Source organism: Rhinopithecus bieti, unplaced genomic scaffold (genome assembly GCF_001698545.2).
Source record: "Rhinopithecus bieti isolate Rb0 unplaced genomic scaffold, ASM169854v2 scaffold_574, whole genome shotgun sequence".
NCBI lineage: Eukaryota > Metazoa > Chordata > Mammalia > Primates > Cercopithecidae > Rhinopithecus > Rhinopithecus bieti.
The window spans coordinates 5,198,579-5,217,462 of NW_016803605.1; the positions used below are offsets into that span (position 1 = coordinate 5,198,579).

At 46.4% G+C, this 18,884-nt stretch overlaps 2 protein-coding genes across 16 annotated transcripts in view; one reads left to right on the forward strand and one right to left on the reverse strand.

The window, feature by feature from the left end:
• The window catches only part of CDK2AP1 (cyclin dependent kinase 2 associated protein 1), a 12,178-nt gene extending 8,451 nt beyond the window's left edge, over window positions 1-3,727 (forward strand). For all 11 annotated transcript variants that reach the window (XM_017889999.1, XM_017889961.1, XM_017889970.1 and 8 more), the window contains one exon: window positions 2,916-3,727. In XM_017889999.1, coding sequence (XP_017745488.1) covers window positions 2,916-2,983 — 68 coding nt within the window. In that variant the 3' untranslated portion in view covers window positions 2,984-3,727. The remainder of the gene's footprint in view (window positions 1-2,915) is intronic.
• Window positions 3,728-7,759: 4,032 nt separating this feature from the next.
• The window catches only part of MTRFR (mitochondrial translation release factor in rescue), a 25,986-nt gene continuing 14,861 nt past the window's right edge, over window positions 7,760-18,884 (reverse strand). For 3 of the 5 annotated variants that reach the window (XM_017890078.1, XM_017890067.1, XM_017890088.1), the window contains exons 2-3: window positions 11,915-12,224; window positions 7,816-8,479 (exon numbers count right to left, since the gene is read on the reverse strand). In XM_017890078.1, the coding sequence (XP_017745567.1) occupies window positions 8,261-8,479; window positions 11,915-12,205 (510 nt within the window). In that variant the 5' untranslated portion in view covers window positions 12,206-12,224 and the 3' untranslated portion in view covers window positions 7,816-8,260. Of the gene's footprint in view, window positions 8,480-11,914; window positions 12,225-15,403; window positions 15,528-18,884 lie in introns of those variants that run through there. The other 2 variants (XM_017890059.1, XM_017890055.1) reach the window with 2 other exon arrangements.

An 18,884-nucleotide genomic window follows, 5' to 3' on the forward strand; every position in this document is an offset into this window, starting at 1 on the left:
AGCGATTCTCCTGCCTCAGCCTACTAAGTAGCTGGGATTACAGGCATGTGCCACCAGGCCCAGCTAATTTTTTGTATTTTCAGTAGAGACGGGGTTTCTCCATGTTGTCAGGCTGGTCTTGAACTCCCAACCTCAGGTGATCCACCTGCCTTGGCCACTCAAAGTGCTGGCATTACAGGCGGGAGCCACTGTGCCTGGCCCGGGGGTTTTGGTTTTTTTTTTTTTTTTTTTTTTTTTTTTGAGACAGAGTCTTGTTCTGTCGCCCAGGCTGGAGTGCAGTGGCCGGATCTCAGCTCACTACAAGCTCCACCTCCCGGGTTCACGCCATTCTCCTGCCTCAGCCTCCCGAGTAGCTGGGACTACAGGCGTCCGCCACCTCGCCCGGCTAGATTTTTGTATTTTTTAGTAGAGACGGGGTTTCACCGTGTTAGCCAGGATGGTCTTGATCTCCTGACCTTGTGATCCACCCGTCTTGGCCTCCCAAAGTGCTGGGATTACAGGCTTGAGCCACCGTGCCCAGCCAACTTGGGGTTCTTAAAAAGACTGGAGAAGCGACCTGGGAGGGGAACATTTTTTTCTTTTTTTTTTTTTTTGAGACGGAGTCTTGCTCTGTCACCCAGGCTGGAGTGCAGTGGCGCAATCTTGGCTCACTGCAACCTCCACCTCCCGGGTTCAAGCGATTCTCCTGCCTCAGCCTCCCAAGTAGCTGGGACTACAGACGTGCGCCACTATGCCCAGCTAGTTTTTGTATTTTTAGTAGAGACCAGGTTTCACCATGTTGGTTGGCCAGGATGGTCTCAATTTCTTGACCTTGTGATCTACCCACCTCGGCCTCCCAAAGTGCTGGAATTACAGGCGTGAGCCACCATGCCTGGCCTGGGAGAGGAACATTCTTTGGTTGTAAATCTGTAGGATAAATGGGGGCTGTAGTTGAAGTCATGACCCCAGTGACACGAGGGCCAGTTGAGGACAGGCTGCTGCCAGGAGCGGGGTTGCTCTGGAGTTCATGCAACCTTTGTGAAGAGGTTGACGGATCTCAAAGCTAGGTTGGGACCAGCAGGGTTAGAGGATGTGATTGAAGAGGGCCTAGGGAAGGGATGCAGAGCCCAACCCTGGTCTCGCCCAGAGAGTTGGGTGGTCCTAGGGCCGCTCTCTGGTAGCAGGGGTGCTGGTTACCCGAATGGAAATTCCTGGGAAGACGCTGGGTCCCAAAGTCCAACAGGGGATTTGCAGTTACCCATAAAAGGCACTGCTTCAGGTCAGCAAATGCGTACAAGCTGCCAGTCTTGCAGTAACAAGGAAGACCCAGTGCCACCCCTTGGCCAACAGCCAAGCCCCAGCTGACCAAGCTCATGTCACAGCAGGGTGAAAACATGTCATAGAGGGGCCAGGGAGTTAGGAGCATAGGAGCATTGTAGGTTCGTTGGCAACTGCAGCCCATGAGCCAAGAGCCAAGAATAGTGTTTTTTTCTTTTTTTTTTGAGACAGAGTCTCGCTCTGTCACCCAGGCTGGAATGCAGTGGTGCGATCTTGGCTCACTGCAACCCCTTTCTCCTGGGTTCAAGCAATTCTCCTGCCTCAGCGTCCTGAGTAGCTGGGATTATAGGTGCCCACAATCACGCCCAGCTAATTTTTGTATTTTCAGTAGAGATGGGGTTTTACCATGTTGGCCAGGCTGGTCTCAAAACTCCTGACCTCAAGTGGCTAACCCGCCCTTGCCTCTGAAAGTGCTGGGATTACAGGTGTGAGCCACCGTGACAGGCATTGTTCTTAATGGTTGAAAAAAAAAATGATTTTGGGACGTGTGAAAGTTATGTGAAATTCAGACTTCAGTGTTCATAAATAAAGGTTTGTGGGGCTAGGTGTGGTGGTGCACGCCTGTAATCCAGCAGTTTGGGAGGCTGAATCCAGGAGCTCGAGTTCAGCCTGAGCAACATAGTGAGACTCCCATCTCTACAAATAATAATGAAACAGCCAGGCATGGTGGTATGTGCCTATAGTCCCAGCTTCTCCAGAGGCTGAGGTGGGAGGTGATCAGGTGATCTGATCCTGGGAGGTTGAGGCTGCAGTGAACTGTGATTGTGGCCACTGCATTCCATCCTGGGTGACAGCAAGATGCTGTCTCAAAAAACATTTGAGTGTAGTAGTTGTGACAGAGACTGTGTAGCCTGCAGAGCCCAAAATATTTGCTGTCTGGTCCTCACAGAAAACATTCTCCAAGGCTCTGAGTTAGATTCTAAGATTTGTGGGGCAATGATGTGGGATGTCATTCCCAGTGGCCTCTGGGAGTCATGGATTAGAAGGAACAGAATCCTTAGTGTCTATTAAAAGATCGTATTTCATGAAGGTCAGTAGAGGCAGAAAAAAAAAGGTAACCACCAAACCATAGAGACAAAAGACTGGGGAAGATTCATGGGGCAGAACGTAGCTGCAGAGTCTTGTGGGGATGTCCCCGTGGACCCAGGGTCCTGCATGGGCAGCAGTCAGTCCTCTGCGCCCTCACGTGTGTAGCTGGAGCCATTCTCTTGCTTACCTACACTGGTCAAGCCCTTTCTAGAATTCAGACTGAAGAAGCCAGAGAAAAATCTCAACAGTGGGTCAAGCAAAAGAATTTGGGTGGAGACACATCTTTCATCCAACAGTGTCATGGAAGGACAGCTTGCTGGTGCCACCTTGAATGCAGGAAAAAATGTTGAGAGAGATGTGAAGAGTTGTGGTGAGGAGGGAAGGGCTTTAGGGGGATGGGATTGTTAGCATCCTTCAGGGTTGCTTGGATATAGGTTCCCCCAGTTCCCTTTCTGTCTGAGGGTTTTGTGGACAGGCTGTGGAAGGATGGATCCTCTTCCTGTTCCTGAATGGGCTCTCCTGGCTGGTCCTGTGCACTGGCTGATCTCGGGTCTTTGCCTTTCTTTCAGGCATCATTCACGCTAGAGGACTGGTTCGGGAGTGCTTAGCAGAAACGGAACGGAATGCCAGATCCTAGCTGCCTTGTTGGTTTTGAAGGATTTCCATCTTTTTACAAGATGAGAAGTTACAGTTCATCTCCCTTGTTCAGATGAAACCCTTGTTTTCAAAATGGTTACAGTTTGTTTTTTCCTCCCATGGTTCACTTGGCTCTGAACCTACAGTCTCAAAGATTGAGAAAAGATTTTGCTGTTAATTAGGATTTGCATTTTAAGTAGTTAGGAACTGCCCAGGTTTTTTTGTTTTTTTAGCATTGATTTAAAAGATGCACGTAAAGTTATCTTACAGCAAACTGTAGTTTGCCTCCAAGACACCATTGTCTCCCTTGAATCTTCTCTTTTGAATGCATTTGTTACCCACGGTGTTCTTTATTCCTTTTCATAAGCTAATACCACTCTAGAGATTTTGTTTTTAATGCACACTGACAGCACCCTTTACTTAGTAGCTGGTTCCCATTTGCCATACAGTGTAGGTTCTGCTTAATGTAACTTCTTTTTTGCTTAAGCATTTGCATGACTATTAGTGCTTCAAAGTCAATTTTTAAAAATGCACAAGTTATAAATACAGAAGAAAGAGCAACCCACCAAACCTAACAAGGACCCCCGAACATTTTCATACTAAGACTGTAAGTAGATCTCAGTTCCGCATTTATTGTAAGTTGATAAAAACATCTGGAAGAAAATGACTAAAACTGTTTGCATCTTTGTATGTATTTATTACTTGATGTAATAAAGCTTATTTTCATTAACAATTTGTATTAAAATGTGGGTTCCTTGAATTCTTACGTGGTTTTATTTTTTTGAGACAGGGTCTTGTTTTGTCACCCAGGCTGGAGTGCAGTAATGTAATCTTGGCTCACCACAACCTCAACCTCCTTCAAGCAATCCTCCCACCTCAGCCTCCCTAGTGGCTGGAACTACAGGCGTGTGCCACTACGCCTGAATAATTTTAAAATACTTTTGTATTGAATGAATGGGTGTGTGAAAAAAAAAAACAAAAAACTTTTGTAGAGATGAGGTCTCACTATGTTGCCTAGGTTGGATCCTGGGCTCAAGTGATCCTTCCACCTTAGCCTCTCAGAGTACTAGGATTATAGGTGTGAGCCACCATGCCTCATCTAAAGAAGTGCTGTTTTAAATAATCTCTCATGAAAGTGTTTGAAATGCTTGTTCCCCGGTGCCGTAAAGAAATAGCACTTGAACATTCATTTACTTAGCAAGGCCAGTTTTACTTCTTGCGGAAAGGGTACGCTCGCCAGTTTGCCATGAGAGTACACCGAACAAAGAGACAGGGTCATTTATGACCTGATGCGTCCACCCTGCTGCTGTGTCTGGTTTCCATTGGCTGGAACGGGACCTCACTTTCTGTATTTGTCCTGATTGGCGAGCAACTTAGAACTTTTTAAAAGAGGGAAAGGCAGAGGAGAACAAAGGAAGGAGGAAGTAACTTATGGAATGGTGAGAAAGGTAAAAACATCTTTAAATAAGGAAGAGGAACAGGCTATGACCTAATGCTTGCTTGGACCAGTATAAGCATGCCAGGCAAATATTTAGGCTAAATTGTGGGAGCTAAGAACATAAAGTACATTGATTTCTTTACCACGGCTAGCAGATAATTAAGAATGTTAGCACAGGTCTTTGAATAAATTTTGCTTCTAAGAGAAGTTACTATTTATTCCAAATTAAATGGGGAAGAAAGTCTTTGGAGAGGAACCTCTACTTTACTTTTTACAAGAGGTAGGAGATACCTGTTCAAAGTATATTTTCCCACCTGACCCAGAAACATTTTGGTGATGACATCATTGGCACAGTTGGCTGGGGAAAGAATGTTTGCTAAGTCAGAGGTAGGGATAAAGTGAAGTTGCATTATCGGTATATTTTAAATGCAGCAGCAAATGTAAGTGTATGCTAGGAAAAAAAAATACCAGAAGCAGTTTTTTTAATTTGTTTTTTTTTAGATGGAGTCTCCCTCTGTTGCCTACGCTAGAGTGCAGTGGCTTGATGTTGGCTCACTGCAATCTCTGCCTCCCAGGTTCAAGCGATTCTCCCACCTTAGCCTCCGGAGTAGCTGGGATTATAGGAGACTGCTACCACTCCCAGCTAATTTTTGTATTTTTAGTAGAGATGGGATTTTACCATGTTGGTCAGGCTGGTCTTGAACTCCTGACCTCAGGTGACCCACCCGCCTTGGCCTCCCAAAGTGCTGGGATTACAGGTGTGAGCCACCCTGCCCAGCCAGAAGTAGTATTATTGAGTTGGCCTATTGCCCCACGGTTAGGCCATTCTCAGTTCATAGGTGCTTATCCTGTGAGCTTTTGCTGGGTGCTAGAGGAATCTTTTTCATAAAGTGCGGCCCCTAAATTCAAGCTACTTCATAAGGTGCTCACTGGAAGAATCATCTGCTTTGGTGCCAGGGAAAAAAATGGGCTGCACTGGATGTGTTGAGAATCCACCTGGTGATCTCTGACAATGCCTCTCAAAGGGATTTTAATTCTTACTCTGTATCTTAGGCCCTAAATGCCTGTAATGAGAATTTGCTTTGCTGAGCAGTAGACAAAGACAAATGAGACTTGTCTTTGATGCAGGCATCAGGCAAATTCTCAGCTGTGACAAGGCAGAAGGCCAGCAGGAACAGGCTCTAGGGAAATGGGTGCTGTGTCCCCTCCTGCATGTGGCAGAAAGTTGCAAAGGTATGAGAGAGGAGACAAATGGGAACCACTGTCCCTCATCTCCAGCTCCAAATTTCCCTTCCCACTATTACTGGTTTCTTAGGTGTCATTCTAGAGACTTTATTTTTATTTATTTATTTTTTTGTTTTTTTTTTGAGACGGAGTCTGGCTCTGTGGCCCAGGCTGGAGTGCAGTGGCCGGATCTTGGCTCACTGCAAGCTCTGCCTCCCGGGTTTACGCCATTCTCCTGCCTCAGCCTCCCGAGTAGCTGGGACTACAGGCGCCTGCCACCTCGCCCAGCTAGTTTTTTGTATTTTTTAGTAGAGACGGGGTTTCACCATGTTAGCCAGGATGGTCTCGATCTTCTGACCTCGTGATCCGCCCGTCTCGGCCTCCCAAAGTGCTGGGATTACAGGCTTGAGCCACTGCGCCCAGCCCAAGACTTTATTTTCTAAAGGGAGTTTGGGCTGGGGAAGGGTCCTGTACACTCGCAACAGGAGGTGTGGAATGAGCCCTGCATTGAATGTGTAAGCATCCAAAGCTGTCACTGAGGTGAGAAGAGCCTTCATTGGCAGCCTCAAAGAGAAAGGTGGAATGTATGCACTGGACGTGCAGCCTAGGCTGCTGGACAGACTGCAGAACTGAAGCAGGCCCTGCAACTGGCAATCTCACAATGGCCTTCTCACCTCCCAGTATTTTTCCCTATTTGTTTTCTAGGTGGACTCCAGAAGAGTTCTAACAAGCCAAGTTATTAAGCATGGCTTTAAAAAAAAAAAAAAAAAAAAAACTCTAAGGTCAAATCCAGCTTGAGTAATGTAAATTTATAAGCAATCAGATTCTGGAACCTCACCTTTACAAATCTTGCAAATCAACACGCAGGGAATGTATTTCTACATCAGAGGCACAACTGGGCATCATGTAGCCTAGAAGCTAATGGAGCACATGGACAAAGAATGGAGCCTTTAACTCTTCCAACCATCTTGTTCTTTTTTTTTTTTTGGGACAAGAATCTTGCTCCGTCACTCACGCTGGAGTGCAGTGGCGCAATCTCAGCTCACTGCAACCTCCGCCTCCCGGATTCAAGCAATTCTCCTGCCTCAGCCTCCCGAGTAGCTGGGATTACAGGCGCGCGCCACCATGCCTGGCTAATTTTTGTATTTTTAGTAGAGACAGGGTTTCACCGTGTTGGTCAGGCTGGTCTCGAACTCCTGACCTCGTGATCCACCCCGCCTCGGCCTCCCAAAGTGCTGGGATTACAGGCATGAGCCACCGCGCCCCGCCCTTGTTTTCTCTTTTACTGTCTTGAGCTGACATTGGGATAACTTCCCAGCAGATGAGAAGTTGCCACCAAATGCTATTAATGTTTGACTCAATTCTCCAGTTCTCCATAAAAATTGACTTTACTAATTTCAAAAAAAATTTATTACAAAACGGATACAATCACACAAAGATACAACTTGAAATATGGGTATACCCTTCTAACTACCACCCAGGTGAAGAAATAGAACTTTGTCAGGCACCCCAGAGCCCCTCCAAGTGCCTCATCACAATGACACCTCCTTTCTTCCCTCTAGAAGTAGCCATTATCCTTGTAGAGGACTGACTTTGTGTTTCTTTATGGTTTTGTTTTGTTTTTTTTTTGAGACGGAGTCTCGCTCTGCCACCCAGGCTGGAGTGCAATGGCCGGATCTCAGCTCACTGCAAGCTCCGCCTCCCGGGTTCACGCCATTCTCCTGCCTCAGCCTCCCGAGTAGCTGGGACTACAGGCGCCCGCCACCTCGCCCAGCTAGTTTTTTTTGTATTTTTTAGTAGAGACGGGGTTTCACTGTGTTAGCCAGGATGGTCTCGATCTCCTGACCTCGTGATCCGCCCGTCTCGGCCTCCCAAAGTGCTGGGATTACAGGCTTGAGCCACCGCGCCCGGCCTTCTTTATGGTTTTATCTTATTTTTTAAGAGACAGGGTCTTGTTTTGTCACACAAGAACAAGTGGACAGGTGGAGTGCAGTGGTGTTCATAGCTCAGTGCAATCTTGAGCTCCTGGGCTCAGGTGATCTTCCTGCCTTAGCCTCCCAAAGTGCTGGGATTACATGCGTGTGTCATTGTGCTCAACCTAGTTTTATGTATTTATTTTTTTGAGATGGAGTCTTGCTCTGTCACCCAGGTGTTGCCCAGGCTGGAGTGCAGTGGCGCAATCTCAGCTCACTGCAACCTCCGCCTCCCAGGTTCAAGCAATTCTCCTGCCTCAGCCTCCTAAGTAGCTGGGATTACAGGCGCCCACCACCATGCCTGGCTAAGTTTTTGTATTTTTAGTGGAGACGGGGTTTCACCATGTTGGCCAGACTGCTCTCAAACTGCTGACCTCAGGTGATCTGCCCGCCTCGGCCTCCCAAAGTGCTGGGATTACAGGTGTGAGGCACTGTCCACCGTGCCTGCCGAGTTTTATTCTTGAGTCATGCATGTCTCTGTTCACTATAGTTTAGTGCACCATTTAAATAACTTTATTGTCTTTTAAGTTCATCAAAAATACTTCTTTTGAAGCACTGTAATAATGCTGGTGATGGAACTCACCGCCATTATTCCCTGGGAGCTTCTGGCAGATTCTGTCAGTTGGAATCTGTAATTCTTTTCTCAGTGGACCTTTTTACTTGACTCCCACAGTTCTTTCAGTAGCTTCTTTTTTTCCAGGGTCTCCTTTGCTCTTTTTTTCCTTTCTTGTTTTTTCTTCGCTGCTTCTTGTTTTTCTTTGTGAACAGGACTGTTTTCACCATTGTAGAAAACATCTACTTTCTCTTGTAGGATTTTTCGAGCTAGCTTTCTGTTCTGATCAACTGATCTTGTCTGATGGCACTGTAAAAGATAATATTTTATAATGTGAAAACCACAGGATGTTACAAAACAGACAGGACCTCAGAAGTCATTAAATTCAACCTGTTCGCTTATTATTTATTTATTGAGACAGAGTTTTGTTCTTGTCACCCAGGCTAGAGTGCAATGGAGTGATCTTGGCTCACTGCAATCTCTGCCTCCTGGGTCCAAGTGATTCTCTTGCCTCAGCCTCTCAAGTAGCTGGGATTACAGGCGCATGCCACCATGCCCAGTTAATTTTTGTATTTTTAGTAGAGATGAGGTTTCACTATGTTGGTCAGGCTGGTCACGACAACCTGTTCACTTTATAGAGAGGGACAAACCTGGAAGGCAAAGCCCCTTATCAGGAGTCCCCATGAGTCAGTAACAGTGAAGACCAGCCCCTTTCCTGCCTCTGGCCCATGTCCCACACCCTTGTTGTATTATGTGGTTTTCACTGTGATTGTTTTAATCTTTTTTTTTTTTTTTTTTTTTGAGACAGAGTCTTGCTCTGTCGCCCAGGCTGGAGTGCAGTGGCCAGATCTCAGCTCACTGCAAGCTCCGCCTCCTGGGTTTACGCTATTCTCCTGCCTCAGCCTCCCAAGTAGCTGGGACTACAGGTGCCCGCCACCTCGCCCGGCTATAGTTGTTTGTTTTTTAGTAGAGACGGGGTTTCACCGTGTTGGCCAAGATGGTCTCGATCTCCTGACCTTGTGATCCGCCTGTCTCGGCCTCCCAAAGTGCTGGGATTACAGGCTTGAGCCACCGCGCCCGGCCATTTGTTTTAATCTTAGGAGTGCTATTTTGTTTAGAAGCAACAGTGGCCTTCAAATAAAGTCCCAAAATAATTATAAAAATATCAACTATGTATCTAGCTTGTGGCCAGTGAACAACCACTTTGTGTGCACCATTCATAAGCATAAAGTTCTGTCTGAAGGAAGAAAATAGCATCTTTATTATTAGTCAACCATAACTCATTCAATATGTAATGCTTTAGTTATTACAGGTGAGTGCCTTGCAAAGCTGTCTGATAAAAGATACATCCTAAGCCAGGCATAGTGGCTCACACCTATAATCCCAATGCTTTGGGGGCTGAAATGGGAGGATCACTTGAGGGCTGGAGTTTGAGACCAGCATGGGCAACATAGCAAGACCCCCCATCTCCACCAAAAATGTAAAAATTGGGTGACCGGACACAGTGGCTCATGCCTGTAATCCTAGCACTCTGGGAGGCCAAGATGGGCGGATCACTTGAGGTCAGGAGTTGGAAACCAGCCTGGCCAACATGGTGAAACCCCATCTCTAGTAAAAATACAAAAAAATTAGCTGGGCGTGGTGATGGGCACCTGTAATCCCATCTACTCGGGAGGCTGAGGCAGGAGAATTGCTTGAAGCCAGGAGGCGGAGGTTGCAGTGAGCTGAGATTGCACCACTACTGTACTCCAGACTGGGCAATAGAGCAAGACTGTCTCAAAAAAACAAAACAAAAAACAACTCAGTGTGGTGGTGCATGCCTTCAGTCCCAGCTACTCAGGAGGCTGAGGCGGGAGGATTGCTCGAGCCCAGGTGTCTGAGGCTATACTGAGGCATGACTGTACCACTGCACTCCAGCCTGGCTGACAAAGCAAGACCCTGTCTCTTAAAAAAAAAAAAATTATATGAAATTACGGTGAAAGAATAATACTGAAAGCAAGTTTGGAATGAGTTATGTAAAACAGGTTAAACAAAACTTAACTCTCATGTTTCAGAATTTTGTTACTCATGAATGACACTTTTCAAGGAGGAAAAATGATTGAGGTTTTACATGATATGCTCGTGGCTCAAAAACCCAGCAGTGAAGTGCAGCTGTTAGGTACATGGACTTGGGGTATGGTTTGAACTACTAAGTGGCAGGACCTTGGGCAGGTCACTTAGCCTCTCTGTGTCCCAGATTCCACACCTGTACTGTGATGGAAATCATGAACATGGAGTTATGGGGACTGCAGAGTTAATGCTGCTTAGAACAGTTCCTCCCACACGTTTCCATGGTCTGTAAGTATCTGCTGCCAGTATCGTTATACATGAAACACCTGCCTTGGCTATCTCTTTTCTGTGCTGCTTCCAGTCCATGAGGCAGATGGACTGGGACCCCCTCTGATCAGGCTTGTCTTTTTTTTTTTTTGAGATGGAGTCTCGCTCTGTCGCCCAGGCTGGAGTGCAGCGGCGGGATCTCAGCTCACTACAAGCTCCGCCTCCCGGGTTTACGCCATTCTCCTGCCTCAGCCTCCCGAGTAGCTGGGACTACAAGCGCCAGCCACCTCGCCCGGCTAGTTTTTTGTATTTTTTAGTAGAGACAGGGTTTCACCGTGTTAGCCAGAATGGTCTTGATCTCCTGACCTTGTGATCCGCCCGTCTCGGCCTCCCAAAGTGCTGGGATTACAGGCTTGAGCCACCGCGCCCGGCCTTTTTTTTTTTTTTAAGAGGGAATCTTGTCTGTTTCCCAGGCTGGTGTGCAGTAGTATGATCTCGGCTCACTGCAATGTCTGCCTCCAGGGTTCAAGCGATTCTCCTGCATCAGCCTCCTGAGTAGCTGGGATTACAGGCATGCGCCACCACGCCTGGCTAATTTTTGTATTTTTAGTAGAGATGGGGTTTTGCCATGTTGACCAGACTGGTCTCGAACTCCTGACCTCAGGTAATCCACCCACCTCGGCCTCTCAAAGTGCTGGGTTTATGGGCGTGAGCCACTGTGCCTGGCCCGAGACTTGTTTTTTTATGTAAAGAAGGAAGACTCCCATAGGCAGCTGTGCACAACATTTTTTCTTCTGAGGTTGGAAAATGCCTGGCCTCCATGATCCTCCATGATCTCACCCTCAGTCCTCTCTGTCCAGAAGGGGAGGTATCACTGACATTTACCAAAGGGGACAGAGAGGCATGGAGGACGTGGCCACGCTAACGTTAACCACAGCCAGGACAGCTAAGGGCTGGGACCCCTAGCCGACAACCCAGGCCTGCTTGCTGCCTCCTCAGGGACTTGGAGTCCACAGCAATGCTGGGGATCTCGGCAGCCTTCCTGAAGTGGGAATAGATTTGAAACAACCATGCTGCCCAGGCGCCTGCCTTTATCAGCCACTGCTTAGCTTTGTCAAGATGTTGCTTCCGGGGCAGCAGCCAAGCACCAGTGCTGCATGCCAAATTCAAGGATGGCAGCCATACCCTGGCTCCAAAAGATCCTGGAAGCAGGCTTCCCAGGCTGTTGTAGGTGGTTCTGCCTTAGGGAGGAATGGCTTAGGGATGGGACGAGATCTGCAGTGCCCTCTACTGCCTGGCTGGTAAAGGGTGGCCCGAGGCAGAAAAAGAATGCCCTTCAGCTGATCCCATTCATGCTTGGGAGAAATCTCTGGAGGCTGTGGGACCCTTGGGCGGGGCCTCTCCCCTCAGCGGCCTTCTGTTGTCTACCTTTACAACGATGCCCGAGGGGATGTGCTTCAGCACCACACAGTTGCTGGTTTTGTTAGTTGCCTGGCCCCCTGGACCGTGTCCTTTCACAAACTGCTCTTCGAGCTCATTCTCATCCAAGGAAAGCAGTGTAGGGTAGTCCTTCTTGCCTGCCATCTGGACCGGAGTGACAGCTGTTTCTGGGGATAACAACGTCAGCTTCTCCCAAAGCCGGAGTCCCCATGGCGGCCGGCATATTCGGGTCAGTGATGTAGGAAAATGAAATAAACCTGCGGTGCTCATGGGGCACATGGCTCTGCTGGCTGAGGACCTGGGTTAGATGAATAAGGAGGAGAGCTTTCAGAAAGAGGCATCTGCCCTCAAGACTGTGCTTCAGATTCGAAGACAGCTTTTTATAAAGCAATTCAAATGATGACCCATCTGTTACCAAGGGAATTTAGGAAATGAGTGGAGACACATTATTCAGCAAGACACCACTCTCCTCACCCTTGCACTGTCTGCCATGTTACCAGGACATGCCCTGCCAGCTAATACATATTTTCTTGCAACAGACCAAAAATATCTTCCAAGCACCCAGGGGTGCTGTTTTCTCAGGAAGGAGAGGTTTTGAGTGTGAAATTCAGGCCAGGCATGGTGGCTCAAGCCTGTAATCCAAGCACTTTGGGAGGCTGAGGCAGGTGGATCACAAGGTCAGGAGTTCAAGACCAGCCTGGCCAAGATGGTGACACTCTATCTCTACTAAAAGTACAAAAATTAGCCAGGCTTGGTGGTGGGTGCCTGTAATCTCAGCTGCTCGGGAGGCTGAGGCAGAGCCACTGCACTCCAGCCTGGGCAACAGACTGAGACAATGTCTCAAAAAAAAAAAAAAAAAAAAAAAAGAACTTCAAAGGAACAGGACTATAATTTGATACAGATAAATAGTGCATCAAGCAAGAATTAACATCTGGGTCAAGTGCCAGTATTTAAATGTTTGAGAATCTCTGAAATCAAAATGTAAAGATGACAGTATGAGAGTCTATTTTATTTTTTGAGATGGAATCTTGCTCTGTTGCCCAGGCTGGAGTGTGATGGCATGATCTTGGCTCACTGCAACCTCCGCCTCCCAGGTTCAAGTGATTCTCCTGCCTCAGCCTCCCGAGTAGCTGGGATTACAGGTGCGTGCCACCATGCCTGGCTAATTTTTGTATTTTTAGTAGAGGTGGGGATTCATTCACCATGTTGGCCAGGCTGGTCTCAAATTCCTGACCTCAGGTGATCTGCCCGCCTTGGCCTCCCAAAGTGCTGGGATTACAAGCATGAGCCACCCCAACCCCGGCTGAGAGTCTATTTTATAGCTGAGCTTAAACAGTCTGACATAGTAAACATCACTATCAATCAATGTCATGATTGTTGTTTTTTGTTTCCAGTTTCATGGATTTGAATGTGAACATCTGTTCCCCTGGACGCACTGCCAATAATATGGTCCAACTGGTACTCGTTGTTGGAACTACCAAGTCAACTAATTTTTTTTTTTTTTTGAGACAGAGTCCCACTCTATCGCCCAGGCTGTACTGCAGTGGCGTGATCACAGCTTTCTGCAGCCTTGACCTCCCCAGGGTCAGGCGATTCTCTCATCTCAGGCTCCATAGTACGTGAGATTACAGGCACACCCCACCACAGCCGGGTAATTATTTTTTGTAGAGATGGGGTTTCGCCATGTTGCCCAGGCTGGTCTTGAACTCCCTAAGGTCAAGTAATCCACCTGCCTCAGCCTCCCCATATGCTGGGATTACAGGCATGAGCCACTGCACCCAGCCAGTCAACTCATTTTTAAATAAGGTCCTTGTTAGGTATAGTGAGGGACATGGGATGAAAAAGAGCTAGACTGTCTTCATGGAGTTTACAGGTTAGTTAGAAAAGATATTAAAAGACAGATGAGATGGGCCTAGACTCCCTGCCTACATCTTTCTCCCATGCTGGATGCTCCCTGCCCTCGAACATCGGACTCCACGTTCTTCAGTTTTGGGACTCGGACTGGCTCTCCTTGCTCCTCAGCTTGCAAACAGCCTATGCTGGGACCTTGTGATCATAATTTATTTGCAGGGGAACTCCTGGGATCATGGCGAACAGGAGGCAGGACTAGATTGCAGCTTCAGACAGAGCAGCATGCAGAGGCTTACATTGTGAATTTTAGCTCCAGATCAACTGCAAGAACAAGCCAGCAATCCTGAGAGGACCCACTGACCCTCTGAAGGAAGCAGATTGCTCCTGCAGGGCCCGGGAGACCCCCAAATACTGTGAGTGCCCCAACTGTGGAAGTGGGAAAGGGAGATCCTCCTCTCCAAAACACACCCCCCGCACTGGAGAGGCTGAAGGTCTGTTTGCAGGAGAAATTTCTGACTTTACCTGGAGCTAAGTCAGAGTCAGGCAAGCAAAATACAGGGGTAGAGGAAGCAGCAGAAAGGCAGTGGGAGCTTGCTGGGTCCCCAGGCAGCCCATTCCTGCCTGACCCCACAGGGATCCAGAGGGAGGTTGGCCAGAGGAGCAGGGGGTAAAACTCCACAGGGAGAAGGAATTCAAAATTTCTAGTCGAACTCTGTAAAAATTTAAACAGGGCGAGAAGGCTCCTGGCCAGAACTCGGGGAAGGGCACGAATCCGGCATGCAGACTTCACAGGTGGGGGAAGAACTACAGCCCTTTTCTTTTGCAGCTGGAAGGCAGCCTCAGGCAAATTTTCAGGTCAGTCTCATCCTCTGCCTGGAAGCAGACTCAGGGCAGTTGTTGGGGGACACGGTGGGAGTAAGACTGGCCCTTCGGTTTGTGTGGGAGCTGGGTGAGGCCTGTGACTGCTGGCTTTCCCCTACTTCCCCCTGACAACCTGCATGACTCAGCAGAGGCAGCCATAACTCTACTAGGTACAGAACTCCAGTGACCTGGCAATCTCACCCCCATTCCCTACAGCAGCCGCAGCAAGACCTGCCCTAGGAGAGTCTGAGCTCAGACACGCCTAGCTCCACCGCCACCTGATTGTCCTTCCCTATCCACCCTGGCAGGAAGACAAAGGGCAAATAATCTTGGGAGTTCTAGGGCCCCGCCCACTGCTGGTTCCTCCCCTACCACAGCTGATGCTTTCTGAAAAGCACCACCTCCTGGCAGGAGGCCAACCAGAAAAAAAATAGACCATTAAACCACCAAAGCTAAGGACCATCATGGAGTCCATTGTACCCTCGGCCACATCCACCGAACAGGCACTGGTATCCATGGCTGAGAGACCCATAGATGGTTCACATCACCGGACTCTGCTGATAACCTCCAGTACCAGCCCGGAAGTGGGAAGACTCGCTGGGTGGCTAGACCCAGAAGAGAGACAACAATCACTGCAAATAAGTTGGCTCATAGGAAGCCACATCCATAGGAAAAGGGACAGAGTACTACATGAAGAGAACAACCCATGGGACAAAAGAATTGGAACAGCCTTCAGCCCTAGACCTTCCCTCTGACAGAGCTTACCCAAATGAGAAGGATCCAGAAAAAAACCCCGGTAATACGACAAAACAAGACTCTTCAACACTCCCCAAAAAACGCACTAGTTCACCAGCAATGGATCCAAACCAAGAAGAAATCCCTGATTTACCTGAAAAAGAATTTAGGAGGTTAGTTATTAATCAGGGAAGGACCAGAGAAAGGTGAAGCCCAATGTAAGGAAATCCAAAAAATGATACAAGAAGTGAAGGGAGAAATCATTCAGGGGAATAGATAAAGAAAAAACAATAAAAAATTCAGGAAACTTTGGACACACCTTTAGAAATGCGAAATGCTCTGGAAAGTCTCAGCAATAGAATTCAACAAGTAGAAGAAAGAAATTCAGAGCTTGAAGACAAGGTCTTCAAATTAACCCAATCCAACAAAGACAAAGAAAAAAGAGTAAGAAAATATGAACAAAGGCTCCAAGAAGTCTGGGATTATGTTAAACGACCAAACCTAAGAATAACTGGTGTTCCTGAGGAAGAAGAAAATTCTAAAAGCTTGGAAAACATATTTGGGGGAATAATCAAGGAAAACTTCCCCGGCCTCACTAGAGACCTAGACAGCCAAATTCAAGCAGCACAAAGGACACCTGGGAAATGCATCGCCAAAAGATCTTTACCTAGACACATTGTCATCAGGTTATCCAAAGTTAAAATGAAGGAAAGAATTTTAAGAGCTGTGAGGCAGAAGCACGAGGTAACCTATAAAGGAAAACTTATCAGATTAACAGCAGATTTCTCAGAAGAAACCCTACAAGCTAGAAGGGATTGGGGCCCTATGTTCAGCCTCCTCAAACAAAACAACTATCAGCCAAGAATTTTGTATCCAGCGAAAAAGTAAGTATCACTTATGAAGAAAAGATAGTCATTTTCAGACAAACAAATGCTGAGAGAATTCACCATTTCCAAGCCACCACTACAAGAACTGCTAAAAGGAGCTCTAAATCTTGAAACAAATCCTGGAAACACATCAAAACAGAACCTCTTTAAAGCATAAATCACACAGGACCTATAAAACAAAAATACAAGTTAAAAAGCAAAACCAAAAAACCAAAAAACCCCTAAAGTACACAGGCAATAAAGAGCACGATGAATGCAATGGTACCTCACATTTCAATACTAACACTGAATGTGAATGGCCTAAACACTCCACTTAAAAGATACAGAACTGCAGAATGGATAAGAACTCACCAACCATCTGCTGCCCTCAGAAGACTCACCTAACACATAAGGACTCATAAACTTAAAGGGTTGGAAAAAGGCATTTTATGCAAATAGACACCAAAACCAAGCAGGGATAGCTATTCTTATATCAGACAAAACAAACTTTAAAGCAACAGCAGTTAAAAGAGACAAAGAGGAACATTATATATATAATGGTAATAAGGCCTTGTCACAGGAAGATATCACAATCCTAAACATATATAAACCTAACACTGGAGCTCCCAAATTTATAGAACAATTACCAACAGACCTAAGAAATGAGATAGACAGCAGCACAATAATAGTGCGGGACTTCAGTCCTCTACTGACAGCACTAGACAGGCCATCAAAACGAAAAGTCAACGAAGAATGGATTTAAACTATACCTTGGAACAAACGGACTTGATAGATATATAGAGAGCATTTCATTCAACAACCACAGAATATACATTCTATTCAACAGTACATGGAACTTTCTCCAAGACAGATCATATGACAGGCCGTAAAATGAGCCTCAATAAATTTAACAAAATTGAAATTATATCAAGCACTCTCTAAGAGCACAGTGGAATAAAACTGGAAATCAACTCCAAAAGGAACTTTCAAAACTATGCAAATAAATTAGCTGGGTGTAGTGGCAGGCACCTGTAATCCCAGCTACTTGGGAGACTGAGGCAGGAGAATTGCGTGAACCTGGGAGGCGGAGGTTGCAGTGAGCCGAGATTGTGCCATTGCACTCCAGCCTGGGCGACAAGAGCAAGAGCAAAACTCCGTTTCAAAACAAACAAAGCACCAAAAAAACCCACAAACAAAAAATGCAAATACATGTAAATCAAATAACCTGCTCCTGAATGAGCATTAGGTCAAAAACGAAATCAAGATGGAAATTAAAAAATTTTTCAAATTGAGGCTGGGTGCAGTGGCTCAGCACTTTGGGAGGCTGAGGCGGGCGGATCACCTGAGGTCGGGAGTTCAAGACTAGCCTGACCAACAAGGTGAAACCCCGTCTCTACTGAAAATACAAAATTAGCCGGGTGTGGTGGCCCATGCCTGTAATCCCAGCTACTCGGGAGGCTGAGGCAGGAGAACCCCTTGAACCCGGGAGGTGGAGGTTGCAGTGAGCTGAGATCGCCCCACTGCACTCCAGCCTGGGTAACAGCGAGACTCCATCTCAAACAAAACAAAACAAAACAAGCAAAAAAACCCATCTATGACAAACCCACAGCCAACATAATACTCAATGGGGAAAAGTTGAAACTGTTCCCCCTGAGAATTGGAACAAGACAAGGATTCCCACTCTCATCACTTCTCTTCAACACAGTATGGAAGTCCTAGCTAGAGCAATCATACAAGAGAAAGAAAGAAAGGGCATCTACATCCATAAAGACGAAGTCAAACTGTCACTGTTTGCTAATGATATGATCGTTTACCTTGAAAACCCTAAGGACTCCTCCAGAAAGCTCCTAGAACTGATAAAAGAATTCAGCAAAGTTTCTGGATACAAGATTAACATACACAAATCAGTAGCTTTTCTATACACCAACAGCGACCAAGCGGAGAATCAAATCAAGAACAAGAACTCAACCACTTTTTACAATAGCTGCAAAAAACAAACAAAACAAAACAAAACAAAACAAAACAAAAACTTAGGAATATACGTAACAAAGGAGTCGAAAGACCTCTACAAGGAAAACTACAAAAACTGCCAAAAGGAATCATAGACAACACAAACAAATGGAAACACATCCCATGCTCATGGATGGGTGGAATCAATATTGTGAAAATGACCATACTGCCAAAAGCAGTCTACAAATTCAACACAATCCCCATCAAAATACCACCACCATTCTTCACAGAATTAGAAAAAAAAAATTCTAAAATTCATATGGAACCAAAAAACAGCCCACATAGCAATATGGAACCAAAAACAGCCCACATGGTCTTAGGCAAGACTAAGCAAAAAGTACAAATCTGGAGGTATCACATTACCTGATTTCAAACTATACTATAAGGCCATAGTCACCAAAACAGTGTGGTACTGGTATAAAAATAGGCACATAGACCAATAGAACAGAATAGAGAACCCAGAAATAAACCCAAATACTTACAGCCAACTGATCTTCAACAAAGCAAACAAAAACATAAGGTGCAGAAAGGACACCTTTTTCAATAAATGCTGGGATAATTGGCTAGCCACCTGTAGAGGAATGAAACTGGATCCTGATCTCTCACCTTATATAAAAATCAACTTGGGGCTGGGC